The 13,485-nt window shown below is 50.1% G+C and overlaps 5 protein-coding genes across 5 annotated transcripts; 2 read left to right on the plus strand and 3 right to left on the minus strand.

Moving 5' to 3' along the window:
• Positions 1–1,582: 1,582 nt before the first annotated feature.
• On the minus strand, positions 1,583–2,000 carry APUU_10887A (uncharacterized protein; the record flags this gene model as incomplete). Its single annotated transcript, XM_041705784.1, has 2 exons — positions 1,583–1,799; positions 1,858–2,000. 2 exons carry the CDS (start codon positions 1,998–2,000, stop codon positions 1,583–1,585), a joined length of 360 nt encoding a protein of 119 aa, XP_041550253.1.
• Positions 2,001–4,604: 2,604 nt separating this feature from the next.
• Positions 4,605–5,819, plus strand: KRR1 (KRR1 small subunit processome component; the record flags this gene model as incomplete). The annotated part of the gene is made up of 3 exons (XM_041705795.1): positions 4,605–4,664; positions 4,733–5,005; positions 5,070–5,819. 3 exons carry the CDS (start codon positions 4,605–4,607, stop codon positions 5,817–5,819), a joined length of 1,083 nt encoding a protein of 360 aa, XP_041550254.1.
• Positions 5,820–6,368: 549 nt separating this feature from the next.
• Positions 6,369–8,219, minus strand: APUU_10889A (MFS transporter; the record flags this gene model as incomplete). Its single annotated transcript, XM_041705806.1, has 5 exons — positions 6,369–6,884; positions 6,948–7,072; positions 7,133–7,888; positions 7,961–7,995; positions 8,044–8,219. 5 exons carry the CDS (start codon positions 8,217–8,219, stop codon positions 6,369–6,371), a joined length of 1,608 nt encoding a protein of 535 aa, XP_041550255.1.
• A 414-nt stretch (positions 8,220–8,633) lies between these two features.
• On the minus strand, positions 8,634–10,714 carry APUU_10890A (putative bifunctional fatty acid transporter/acyl-CoA synthetase (FAT1); the record flags this gene model as incomplete). Its single annotated transcript, XM_041705818.1, has 4 exons — positions 8,634–8,805; positions 8,865–10,158; positions 10,220–10,375; positions 10,429–10,714. The coding sequence occupies 4 exons, from the start codon at positions 10,712–10,714 to the stop codon at positions 8,634–8,636; spliced, it is 1,908 nt and encodes a 635-aa protein (XP_041550256.1).
• A 1,126-nt stretch (positions 10,715–11,840) lies between these two features.
• APUU_10891S (putative peroxisomal 3-ketoacyl-coA thiolase (Kat1)) lies at positions 11,841–13,336 on the plus strand (the record flags this gene model as incomplete). The annotated part of the gene is made up of 5 exons (XM_041705829.1): positions 11,841–11,945; positions 12,008–12,103; positions 12,161–13,009; positions 13,063–13,239; positions 13,298–13,336. 5 exons carry the CDS (start codon positions 11,841–11,843, stop codon positions 13,334–13,336), a joined length of 1,266 nt encoding a protein of 421 aa, XP_041550257.1.
• Positions 13,337–13,485: the final 149 nt, after the last annotated feature.

Genomic DNA, 13,485 nt, shown 5'->3' on the forward strand with positions numbered 1-13,485 from the left:
TTATGTGAGTTCGTCATTATTCCCAAATTTTGTGCACTGACCTGTGCATAAGGCTTGGTCTTTCGAGATTCTCCCCATCAATTTTGGAGGTCGGGGACGCTTCTTGATGCCAGAAGAATGAAGAATCTTTTGGACCAATCTTAGTATATGGTGTCTAGGTATGTCCGCGGCTCGTTAGACACAGACGACAGCAAGATCAAGCCACAATATAGACACAAGGGCCCTTCTAAGCCCTAAGAGGGCCTCATCTGCGTAAACGATAAATGGCTCCTTGACCATTTGCTCCAATTGGCCTTCTCAGTGTTTCCTTGCGAATCATTGCTCCTCCCGGACATGCAGGTTACGCTTTTGCCATGTTGATGACATGGCTAGTCCTCGGTTCGTCATTTAGACTCCTGTTTGGAATCTGGTCGCCTTCCTGACGTGCATATGTTCCCAAATGTTATCGCATTACCGTAGCAGTGTAATGCTTGCTCATAGCATCTCCACTGTTGAATCTTCCCGTGACTGATTATGTGGAGGCCTCGTCTCCTTGAGGTTGACTAATATTCTCACATCCAATATTCCGACAGCCGCGGGGAGGATGCAGCGAGACTGCAGGTTCCCGGCGCCAGGAGATTGGTCATGGCTGGCTGATACATTTGGGCTAAAGGTGAGTCAAATTAGAATGCAAACGATTTCGTGACGACTTGCTTGGCTACCCGGGGCCGATTATCGAAGACCTAGAGCCAAACGATAGCGGTCTTTGGGGTGAGGTAGGCGTTGTATTATTGCGATTCGTTGACTGTGCCACTCTGGGGCGCACCACCAACCCCTCCGTCCTAGCAACACTGTCTGCATGCAATTACTTCATACCTGAGGAAGTAAACATGCTTTTCAGCTGAGCAAAGAGTACTGCCATTGTTCGGTGGCCGCAAACGATAGCGTAAGTCATCAGGCATCCGCCGCAACTTTCTTCTGTCTCACTGGGACGAACTCGTTCACATACCCTGCTTTATGTACCCGCCGTGGACTCACCAGAACGTCACGAGAAAGTCTCCAGACAGGCCAGGCCCCATACCGTCTGTACGTTTCGTACATGGGTGGTAAAAAAAGGGGAGTCTCGTGTAGGAATCCTCCACCAGGCCATCTCAAGAGCCAAAAAAACACTGCCCATTTGCCCGTGTCCGCCTTACTCCCATGCCGACGGGTTGCTCTGCCACATCGATCGCTTCAACAAAGACTCGAACCACACTAAGTTCGCGCGTCACCCGCCACAAGGTATAATTTCAACATCCCACCTTACTATGAAGTTTCCCTCTCCTTCTTCGAACTAACCCACTAGGCATCGCAGAATCAGCAATTACCCCAAGCACTTAACAGACAATAATGACGTACCGATTTCTCGAGCCTTGCCACACATTTCTGAGAGATTCTGACTTTCTGTCCCTGAAGGAGCCCGAATTCGCAAACAGAAGAGCTAGACGACGAATACCTTCGCACTATATCCATTCAAGGTCGGGACTATCAGCAGTATTCGATCGACAACAAGATTTCGTTTGAACCCGTGGACGATGTAAGATTTGTTTGCCGTGCACAGGATCTATGTCCCATCGCTGATTATCAATAGGATGAAGCGGAGCGGCTGGATCTTCAACACCTGATCTTCATCCGGGTTTTTGATCACCGGCTTGTCTTCCCTCCGATCACTCGCTTGCGAAGAGTTCTGGACTGCGGCTATGGTAGCGGGTCGTGGGCCATTGATGTTGCAGAACAAAATCCAGACTGCGAGGTTCAGATTCCTACCCGATATTGCTGTTCTAGGAACCGGATTAGCTGATATCTGATTCTTGGAAGGTTATTGGAGTCGACATTTACCCTTTCATGAATCCAGACGATACCCCGGAAAACCTTTGGCTCCAGGTAAGTTGCCTTACATTCACCCATACCGGCTCACGGAAAAGCCAACGCTCAAAAACTTGCTCGGCAATAGGTGTGTTGCAAGGGTGCCTCGTGACCATTCCTTCCTTCGAGCCAATCGTGGCCAACCCCTTTCATCCAGTGGGAGACCTGACCAGTGAATGCTAATGTGCTTCTTAACAGGTGGATGATTTGAACCGGCCTTTCACCTTTCCCCCGAATCACTTCGACCTTGTCCACTCGAGACTTCTTGCAGGAGGCATCAATCGGTCCCGATGGCCATCGTATATTCGAGACATCAAAAGGTCTAGTTTTTGCTAGCGAGGCCACAGATTTTTGACAACATGAGACTAACGGTTGGATGGTATAGAGTCCTGAAACCTGGAGGATGGGTACAAATGGTCGAAATATACTTCAATGTCCAATCAGACAATGGTTCCATCAGCGAAGGCCATGCATTGAGACAATGGAGCTCGAATCTCATGAGGTCTATGGAAGAGGACAAGGATCTTCGAGTAGGGACTCGTTTGAAGACCCTCTTGACCGCATCAGGCTTTACGGAAGTTGATGCAAAGATGATTCCTCTACCTCTTTCCGCATGGCCTGACAGTAAGCGACCCGGTGGTACTTCCATTTCCGTGTCAGGGCATTATACTGACAGTATATATCAGATCCCACAAACCGAGACATAGGGGCAATGAATAGTGAAAATATCACCAGACTTCTTGCTTCTTTGTCGTTGTATCCTATGACTCGATGTCTCCATATGCCGCAACCGCAATACCGAGATATGCTATCTGAAGCTCAGAAAGAAGCGAGTGATCCTCGTTTTAAAGCTTACTTTCCACTGTAGGTCCATCGCCCCAAGGAGAGTTGCATCAAACTGAACGTCTAGGTATGTTTGTATCGGTCGAAAACCTCGGCTTTGACCGACAGGATAGTTGTCTTGCCTGGATGGGAGGCCAGGAAGGCTTCAAGTGGTGTCCAGTCTTTGTGCTATGTTTGGCTATTCCGAGTAATAATGTCAAGATTCGTCAAAAGCCATGTCGAAAACAAAAAATGCAGCGCAAATTAGTGGCCTAAGAAGTTCAGCTCAAAAGTGGTCAGTCGAATGAACACCATTTCAAACGATAAAGATCCCTGCTCTCGTCAAATCCAAAAGACAAATACCCACGACATATACAGTGGTAGTGCCCAGCGCTGCAAGCGGTCTTTTAGAATGCCCTTAACTGTCAGGCTCGGCCCCTGATAAGTGCCTATTGCAGGTAATCCCAAGTTCACCTTCATCTCCCCAGAACGTGAGGCCCAAGGTGTGAAGACCCTTGGGTTAAGATGAATGAAAACACACTTCTATTACAGTTCTGTCACCGCCGTTTATTCAGAGAACTTTTAGTTGTTGAGTTAACAAAAGTAACTGGTGGGATCGGCGGCGCCTATGGGACACCATCACGGGAAAACTGAATTGGAGGCGATGAAGGAGGCCAAAACCAAGGCCTTGAAGGGTGGGCCATAGCCATCGCTCCAAGCAGGGAAGAAGAATGACAATAGGGGTGAAACGGGCAAGGGGATGTAGAGGGAACGATGAATGGGGGTAAGATGGAGGAAAGTGACAAGAGGACCAAGGTTGGTCGCGGGTGCGGACGAACCTTACTTGCTCACACTACATCACCAACCACTTAAAGGGCACTTCAACCTCATTCCTCATCCGCTGTACAGGTACGCGGTTGTGTCAACACTTCTCTCTTTGCTTTTTGCAATCTATCTGACATCAGGCTAGCTATCCACAGATCCCATCCGCCAAACAGTGTCCCCTCTGGCCGGTGGCACCAACTCGATGCTCTTTAGTCATCTTGATACCAACTCTTCCCACAAGCTTCATCTGATTTCTACCATCTGAAAGATGTACTGAGATACAACTTCTGTCAAAAACCATTTGACCAAATCCCATTCCACGATGCAAGGCTTACTTTCAAGATAATGAACACAGATATGCTCCCACCTCAACCCAAACCGATTAGCAAAAGCGCAAGCTTCACAGTATATACGTGATTATCAGGGCGAAGTTCATCTACTTGGTTCGAACTACCATTTCGGTTCAGCGAACTTTCCCAAAACCACGGTCAGAAAAATAGATACCCGATATTTTGCAGCCCAACTTCCGGGGGACAAGACCTTGGTCCGACCATGGTCCAGACCAATAATCTTTTGGAGCTCCTGAGAGTCATGGTAGAAAAGGGGTCAGGCTAAGCCCTCTCCTGGAAATACGGATAGTACTATTTATCGACTTATGACCAGGGATAGGATCCAACACTAAGGGACCGCCCGTGCATTCCAGGGGCGAGCTCTGGGCTGGGTCGATCTTACGACGGGCTGCTCCGCAGTTCGCTCGGCGTAGTCTAGAACTTGGAATAAACGAAGGGGGAAACAGAAAGGAAGAGGGGCCTATGCATAACGCAGGAAATAGCATTTCTCGCGCTAGAAAGATCGAGCGCTTAAGCGCCTACGGCGGAAATCTGGATCTCTCCGATGGGAGGACGGATGATGTGTCGCTTCCTTAATAATACCTGAAATTTAAGGCATAAATAGTCCTATTATAGTAAGTGGCTGGCCGAGCGGAGTGGAGCCAAAAATGTTTCCGCCATCAAAAGAATTTCGCATCGTTCACTATCTTGCGGTTAGTCTTCACCAACAGAAGCACACCAAAGATGCCTTCCACAAACAACAAGGAGAAGCCGTGGGACACGGACGATATTGACAAATGGAAGGTAAACTTACCATTGAATAGTTTCGCCCTTTTGCCCCCATGTGTATTAACCTGTACTTGCTTTGCTAGATCGAAACCTTTAAAGCCGAAGACAACGCCGCTGGTAGCTTCGCTGAGGAATCCTCGTTCGCTACGTTATTCCCCAAATATCGCGAAGTTTACTTGAAGGAAGCATGGCCTGTTGTAACAAGAGCGTTGGAGAAGAATGGAATTGCCTGTACTCTCGATTTGGTGGAGGGTAGCATGACCGTGAAGACGACCCGAAAGACCTTCGATCCAGCAGCGATTCTTAAGGCCCGGGATTTAATCAAACTTTTATCGCGAAGTGTCCCCGTTCAACAGGTGAGTTACCCTCATCATCAAGCTATTGCATAGCCCGCAAGCTAACACCGTACCTCGGCTGCAGGCTCTGAAAATCCTCGAAGACGGTGTCGCATGCGACGTCATGAAAATTAGAAACCAAGTCCGCAACAAAGAACGCTTCGTCAAGCGCCGCCAACGTATCCTCGGGCCCCAGGGCTCAACGCTCAAGGCCCTCGAACTGTTAACAGACACCTACATCCTCGTTCAAGGAAACACCGTGGCTGCGATGGGCCCCTTCAAAGGTCTAAAAGAGGTGCGAAGAATCGTTGACGACTGCATGGCGAACATTCATCCAATCTACCACATCAAAGAACTCATGATCAAACGAGAACTCGCCAAGGACCCCACCCTAGCTGGCGAATCGTGGGATCGATTCCTCCCCAACTTCAAGAAGCGCACACTTTCCAAGCGTCGCATGCCATTCAAGGTCACCGACAAGACGAAGAAGGTATACACGCCTTTCCCCCCGGCACCAGAAAAGAGCAAGGTGGATATGCAGATCGAGTCTGGAGAGTACTTCTTGTCCAAGGAGGCCAAGGACCGCGCACAGAAGGAAGAAGTCATGGAGAAGCAACGGATAAAGCGCGAGGAGAAGATGAAGGAGCGGGAGAAGGCTTTCGTGGCGCCCGAAGAGTTGGAAGAGGCCGAGCGAGCGAAGAAGGAAAAGAAAGAGAAGAAGAAGAAGCGGAAGAGAGACGCGGAAGCAGAGCCAGAAGTCGATGGGTCCGAAAAGAAGGAAAAGAAGAAGAAGAAGAAGAGCAAGTCGAAGAAGGACGAGTCGGACGAAGAATGAATCAACATAAATCTAAACCCATGATGCTTGTTCACGTTCCATTATCGTTTGTCTTCTTGGCTTGCTACATTGTTCTCTTTTTTGTCTTCGCTAGACCCCTTCTGATGTATACTCCAATAATCGGCGCTGAGGCATGGCATGGGCTGGCGTTTTCTCTTCTACCAAAAGGAATATCAAAACCACACCTTCTAGCAGATCTAGGACCAATATACCATGACAAATTCTGCTGTCCACTCACTTATGGGACTATGCAGAAGTATATATAAAAACCATACACACGCTTTCTATTGTCCTCGCCTTACCAGCATCCCTCGCGTCCTAGGAAGAGGCGTTTCAAAAACCAATATCAATATAAAAAGCATTTTAAACCTTTGAACAGTCGTCAATTCATGTGGCTATAGTATGTAGTTAATCTAGCAACATATCCATCTAGGGTCATGCGTTTGCTCGCCCTCTAATAAAGCGCAGTAGTAAATAAGAAGCAAACAAGCAAGTAAACAGAATAGCCTCCAGCAAAATGCAAGTGCGTACATTGCTACAACCCTCCCACTACGCATCCACCTCTGACTCAGTCTCCGCCTCCCTCTGCCTTCTCAGCTTCTCCCTCAAAAACGCCTCCTGCTCAACCCTACTCTTCGCCAAATCCAACCACCCCCCAAGCCCCGCAAAGCTAAACACACTCAGCCCAAACAAAAAATAGAATGGCATGTTGGAATTATGACTTGGCGACGCATCGATAATAGCACTCGAGACCAGCGGGCCAATGAAACTACTTGTTTTGCCGATAATGCTGAACAGCGAGAAGAACAGGAACTCGTGTCCGCGCGGCGTCACTTCCGAGATCATGATCTGGCTGTAGCTGTACCAGGGGCAGACGAAGAGACCGTAGAAGGCTTGGTAGAGCCATACTTCCCAGCTGTTGTGGAAGCCGAAGCGCTGCGTCCAGATGCCGACCATGCCCCAGCCGTCGAGCAGGATTATGGCGACAGCGACGGCGTTGAACATTGCTTTGGGGCTCAGGGAGAAACGCTTTTGAATTGTCCAGAAGGCGTAGATGCCGATTGCCTGGGTTGTTGTTTTAGTATGTTGATGGGGGAAAAAAGGACGTTTAGTAGGGGGTTGGCTCACCTGCGCTGCGATACCCACTATTAACAGGTATGTTAGCTGGAGTGTGTTGTAGGCTACTATACTGTTTTGCAGGGTTGCAATCACAGTGACAGTTGTGTTGAGAGAGTCGCCGAGAAGGAAGTACCCTGTTGTGGCCCTGGTTAGTATAAGTTGCAACCGATGATACGGACCAGCGTCGAACTCACCAACCAAGTACAACAAACTTTGCTTCAGCTTCCAAATCTGCTGCACGGCCATATAGAGCTGCTGAAACCCAGCAACCACAATACTCCGACCCATCGTATCCTGTCCAGCCCGCCGTTTCTCAAGGAAGAACCAAGGGAGCGAAACAAGAAGCCAAACACCGGTAGCAAACGCAATAAGCACGCTCAGCCCCCAGTTATTGTTCTGCTCGCTGTCATCGACACGAAGCCCGAACATAATTCCAACAATGATAGCGAGGATAAAGACCTCTGCAACAGACTGCACGTAGAACGCAATGTTGGCCAACTGGCTGCGCTTCATCGTGTCGGCAAAGTCGTACTCCTCTCGCGAGATACTCCCGGATTGGTATTCATCTGCTTTGGCCTTCATCTCTGGAGTATTGCGCGCTAGGCCTGGGAACGCAGCTGTCCAGAATGTTAGGGTTGTCTGGTAGGCGATCAGCCCGACCATGTATAACCCAATCGCGATGTGCCATTTCTCCGGGTCATGGACGCCCAGCCAGCCAAAGCCGATGCCGTACGCAATAATTGACAAGCCGATCAGGATATTCGGCCGCCAGGTCCCAAAGTCGGCGAAACTTCCGATAATGAGGAAGACGACGACCTGGATAGCGAAGGAGATCCCATTGCAGAGGAGTACAATGCTTTCAATGGATCGCTGCTTGCCAGCAAACAGCAAAAGTCCCTCATCGCCTGCAGCCTGAGACAGTAGGTTTTGGAAAGCAGTGGGTGCAAAATCTAAACCGTTAGTCAATACCGTAACACTCGCTGCTGGTTAAGCTTTCGCCAAGGTCTTGTCTGGAGACTCACTAAAGAGCGACAGCCCGTTGTTCCCAATGTAATAACTGGCCAGGGTTCAGCAGGGAGTCCGGTGAGATTCAAATAGCACGCACGCATAGTAAGCCCAGATTTCTGAGCGGGTGGTGCGGGAGCTCTCCTCGAACTGGTCAGGGGCCGTGGGCTGCTCGAGATTGACATTGACATGTGCTCCAATCTCGGTGTCGGGTATAGACTGGATGACAGGGTCCTGGAGCTTCCCATCTCCATCGCGAGACACCGGGACATCCATACTGAGGTGCACACAGGATAGTCAAGCCGGCGAGGTCTTCGTCGGCGTGTTAAACGACAAAGAAGAGGCAGAGATTTCGGAATCCCGCTACGCCAGATTTGACCCCTCCCGGTAAGATTGGAAGCGATAGAACTAGGCCGGGAACGCCATCGCGGGATTTACTAAAGCGCGAGTTTTAGACGCCCGGGGAGTGGGGGGATTGCATTTGCGAATGAATGTCAGTCCGGCCATGTAACGCTGCTGTCGATCCTGACGGGCTGGAAACCTGCTCAGTCGTGCGGGGCCAGAGGGCGTTGCTTTGTGCACTGCGAGTGGAGTGCGTGATTGGCTCTGGGAATTTGGTTGTGTAGAAATATCTATGAAGTAGGTAACACTACCTAGGTGGGTAGGAGTATATACAGTGAAGTCTATCTATTACAGCTTAGCAGCCCCGCTTTCAATCGACTTCCAACTCGGCTCGGTCAGCTTCTCATATATCGTGCCGTTCAGCCAATATAACTTGTCGCCGTTCCAGTCACCAAGAGGGTCCCAGCCCTTCTTCGTCAACTCGCCCTTGGCTTGCTTGAACGTAACTCCTGTTTCAACCCTATCATGATGGATGGTTAGACAAAACACATGCCATTGTTCTTGCGCAGGAAAACTTACTTTTCGGTCACTCGAACAAGCCGGGGAACAGCGTACGACGGCACGCCCTTCTTCTTCAGCTCGGTATGAAGCCTGGCCATGAACTCACTGGCCGAACCCTCCGAGTGATCTTCAAGAGTAATACCTGCGGCGCCTGCCTGTCCGTCATACGCGTTCAGTCTTACGCCGTAAACAACGGCGTCATGAACCCCGGGAATAGTAGAGATATGGTCTCTGATTTCTCCCGCACTGACGTTCTCGCCCTTCCACCGGAAGGTATCTCCAACCCGGTCTTGGAACCTCACCCACCCTTCAAAATCCTGGACGAGCAGATCACCCGTGCGCTGGAAGAGATCCCCCTTCTCAAACACGTCTCGAAGGAGCTTTTTCTCCGTGGCCTCTGCATTCTGCAGATACTCGGTAAGCAGGCCGCGGTTTCTCACGCGGCCGATCGCCTCTCCTTCCTCCCCAATTTTAGCCCTAACACAGAGCCCAGTGCTGGGATCCCGGTAGGGCAGTTCAGTGTCGGCATCGTACTTCACGAGAATCGTGTCATCCTCAAGCATACGCTTGATTGGACCTGCAAACCCAACCTTCCCAGCGCCCCAAGCTCCAAAGCCAAAGTTGTCGTACTTGGCGATGCCCTCGGTTGAGCGGTAGAACTCGCGGACCTCCGGAACGTTGAATCTCTGACGGAAGCGCTCCCAGATGTCTCCGCGCAACCCGTTGCCAGCGGCGACAATGCAGGAGTGGTCTTGGTCATATGGAGAGGGAGGCGTCGCCATGAGGTATCTGCACAGCTCTCCAATATACAGAATTCGGGTGGCTCTTGAGTCGTGAACGTCTTTCCAGAATTTGGAAGCGGAAAATTTGCGGCGGATACATAGGGTTCCTGCGTTCCCCACGGAGTAGCACAGCCCTGTGAAATAGGCTGTGCCGTGGAAAAGTGGAAGAGAGCAGTATGTTCGTACAGGAAAGTACCTCGAAGGATTGTTGACATCTGCTGAGAGAGGATTCGACGTGACCATGGCCATCATATTGCGCACAGCGCATGCCTTGGGTTTCCCCGTTGTTCCTGAGGTATATATAAGTGCTGTGAGGTCGCTAGGTAATCTCTTTGCGGCTTTCAGCGTTGACAGAGTGTATTGTTGTAATTGCGAGGTTGTAACAAGCTCAGACGTAGCCGAGACATCGTCAAAAGATGATATATTGAACGATATATGAGGCAAGTCAGAGCACACAAATTTTGATAGATCTGGTGTAGATATGATAAACTTGGAGCCCGAGACGTTGAGACAATGCATGAAAGTGTCGTCTGGTCGATTTGTCTGAATTAGCAAGACTCTGGCTGGCGATAAAAGAAAGTGCATTCATACCTCGTAGATTAATGTTGATGAGAGCAGCAGTGGCTCCTAGTTTAGAAAGGGCATAGAGCATGACAATCATCTCCGGGGAATTGGTAGCGAAGACAGCGACAAAGTCTCCGGAGTGAATATCTCGCTCATGAAGAAGGGCAGCTAATCGGTCAACAACTATGTACAGGTTAGTGTGCTTAATTGATCTAGGTATGAGGAATAAAGCATACGGTCTTTCAATTCTGAATAGGTCCATGATTTCCCTTCAAACCAAAGTGCTTCGGCTGAGCCATGTCCTTCTATTTCCACCACCCGATGGAGCATGCCATATATGGTGACAGTATCACCTAGCTGCGACATGCGGTGAGCCAGCCTTTTACCCCAAGCTCGATCACTGCGGATGGCGCTTAGATCTGTAGAGATAGATAATTTGGCATTCAAGTAAGCAGCGGCCGCAACTGAGAGGGCCGACGCGGCAGCCACAGTGGGCACACCGATCTCAGAGAGAATATCCATGGTAGCACTCTATACGTAGGCGTAAACAAACTTTGGTGCAGGAAAAAAAAAGATATCAACCGCGCATAGATTATTGGGCGGCGCACTCTGCCTTTAATTATAAACCCAGAGAGCTCAGCGTGGGAGACAGCAACCGAAAGCTGTTTATTCTAACGCAGCCTGACCTGGAAATCCAGGACGGAGTCTGGGGACGGGAACTGATAGTCGCGGATTTGCCGCCCACAGGGACAAGCACCGGGGAACAGCCTAGGTGTCCGGGGGGAGGGATACGGTAATGCAGCACCGCGTCAGATCCGAAAACCAAAAAGACTGGGTGCTGGAACCTCGAGCGGAGGTTTGGGCCATTTGACCCATCTCCAAAACCAACAGTCCAGCTAGTGAGAGCGACCTTAGTCCAATTCGTGTTTCGGATATTAAACCGGGAGCCCCCGCAATTCTCCGCAATCCTGTCCAGAGTACGGAGTAGATTTAGGAATGAACCCTGCAGCTACAAAATAAAAATTGAAGTGCACAAGTTCCCGCATTCTGGTTTACTTTGGCCAGTCCAAGTGTTGAACAACCGTTGTTGATAAAGTCTCCTCCGGCCGTCAAGTTGTAGATCGCTTCCTCCACTGCCACCAAGGGGACCCACCCCGACAGCCTCGGCCCCAGAAGTTACCGTATCTTACAGCTTTGTGACAATACGAGCGGTGCTGGCTGGGCGGCACTCATATCGGCACTGCTCCCACACCCTGTACCGAAAATCCGAAAGAGCATTCCTCACTGTATACCACAAGCGACGACATTGTACAACCATGTGCTGGCAGGATCTGAACTGCCTCTGCCTCAGGTCAGTGCTGTCTATAAACCTACCACCGTCGAGCATTCCCGTGAATTGGTCGGCAGGAACTGGTCCTGGTCGTTGTAAGTTGTACAAGTGAACCGGCTTTCGGCAGTCCGTCACTCTGGCCCACTTCCGGTTTCCTCTCGGTTGATTAATCATTATTTGTTCCTCTTTACTTCCCCAGAGCCGCGGTTGATAGAGTTGCCCCAAGCTAGCTGGTTCCTATATCATAGCGGGGAGGAACTTAATCTCCGCGCAACTTCCTTTTTCTTCCCCAGTATACCATTCACCTCCCACACAACAATGTCTTCGCCCCAGCAACGGCTCTCCTCTATCTCGAACCAGCTTTCGGGTTCGAACGCTGCGTCCTCCAGGGAGAAATTGCTGGCCAAAAACCCTGACGATGTCGTATGTCAAGCTCCTCTACTTCCACCGTCTAGCAGCACCATCGCTAACGAGTCTGCGATCAGGTAATAACGCTTGCTGTTCGAACTCCGCTCACAAAGGCGAGGAAAGGTGGTCTTAAGGACACCCGTCTCGATGACCTGTTAATTTCCCTATTGACGGTATGACGACAATCAAACCCAACAAACTTGTGGGATTTGGTCTGATAAATTAAATAGAGCGTGCGCGAAAAGTCCAAGCTGGACCCTACCCTCGTCGAAGATGTCTCCGTTGGCAACTGTCTCTGCCCCGGCCAGGCATACGTTGCCCGTTCTGCTGTGCTTGCAGCAGGATTCCCCGCTTCTACGGCCGCATCTGTCTCCAACCGATTCTGCTCTTCTGGATTGCTGGCGATTCAGAACATTGCAAACCAGGTGATTGCTGGCTCGATCGATGTTGGTATTGCCGTTGGCGCGGAGAGCATGAGCACAAATGCCGACGGCGGTGCACCGGACCTGTCTAATTCGATTCTGTCGCACCCTGTTGCCTCGCAGAACATGCAGCCCATGGGTCAGACCTCTGAGAATGTTGCTGGTCAATTCAGCATCTCTCGTGAGCAGCATGACCAGTTTGCTGCCAAGAGTTACCAGAAAGCAGAGGCTGCTCAGAAGGCTGGCTGGTTTGAAGATGAAATCGTACCCGTCAAGACGCAGATCAAAGATCCCAAGACTGGTGAAGTCAAATCCGTTGTTGTTGACAAAGACGATGGCATCCGATATGGCACAACTGCCGAGTCACTGGGCAAGATTCGGGCCGCATTCCCTCAGTGGAATCCAAGCAACACCACTGGCGGCAATGCCAGTCAGATCACCGATGGTGCTGCGGCAGTTTTACTCATGAAACGGTCTCGTGCTGAGGAACTCGGGCAACCCATTATCGGCAAGTTTGCTGGAGCAACAGTTGTTGGCTTAGAACCCAGAATTATGGGGATCGGCCCCTCGTTGGCCATTCCTAAGATTCTTTCCAAGTTCGGTTTGACCAACAACGAAATTGACATCTTTGAAATCAATGAGGCATTTGCATCCATGGTAAGTAATAACCATAATTTTGGAACTGGAGGGAAATGCTAATTGTGTTGTAGGGCGTATACTGCGTTCAGAAGCTAGGCTTGGATATGTCCAAGGTAAATCCTCGCGGCGGTGCGATTGCCTTCGGCCACCCATTGGGAGCAACAGGCGCGCGCCAGGTTGTTACTGCTCTATCAGAACTGCGACGGCAGAACAAGAGAGTGGCTGTAACTTCCATGTGTGTTGGAACGGTGAGTTATTATTCCTCCCAAGTATGAGTTTGACACCGAACTAATTCTTTTCTTCAAGGGTATGGGTATGGCCGGTATCTTCGTTTCCGAACACTAGATGAGTAATGTGCATGACCTACTGTATAACCTGTAAATAATATATCAGAATGAAGCTGGTTAGACAGAGCACTTCCTCATATTCATCACCTGGGCAATGTCTGTAGTGCGGGTGGAGGCGACTGGAGTCGAGTGGGGGCGGGTCGTTCC

This window comes from Aspergillus puulaauensis, chromosome 1 (genome assembly GCF_016861865.1).
Source record: "Aspergillus puulaauensis MK2 DNA, chromosome 1, nearly complete sequence".
NCBI classification, from domain to species: Eukaryota; Fungi; Ascomycota; class Eurotiomycetes; order Eurotiales; family Aspergillaceae; genus Aspergillus; species Aspergillus puulaauensis.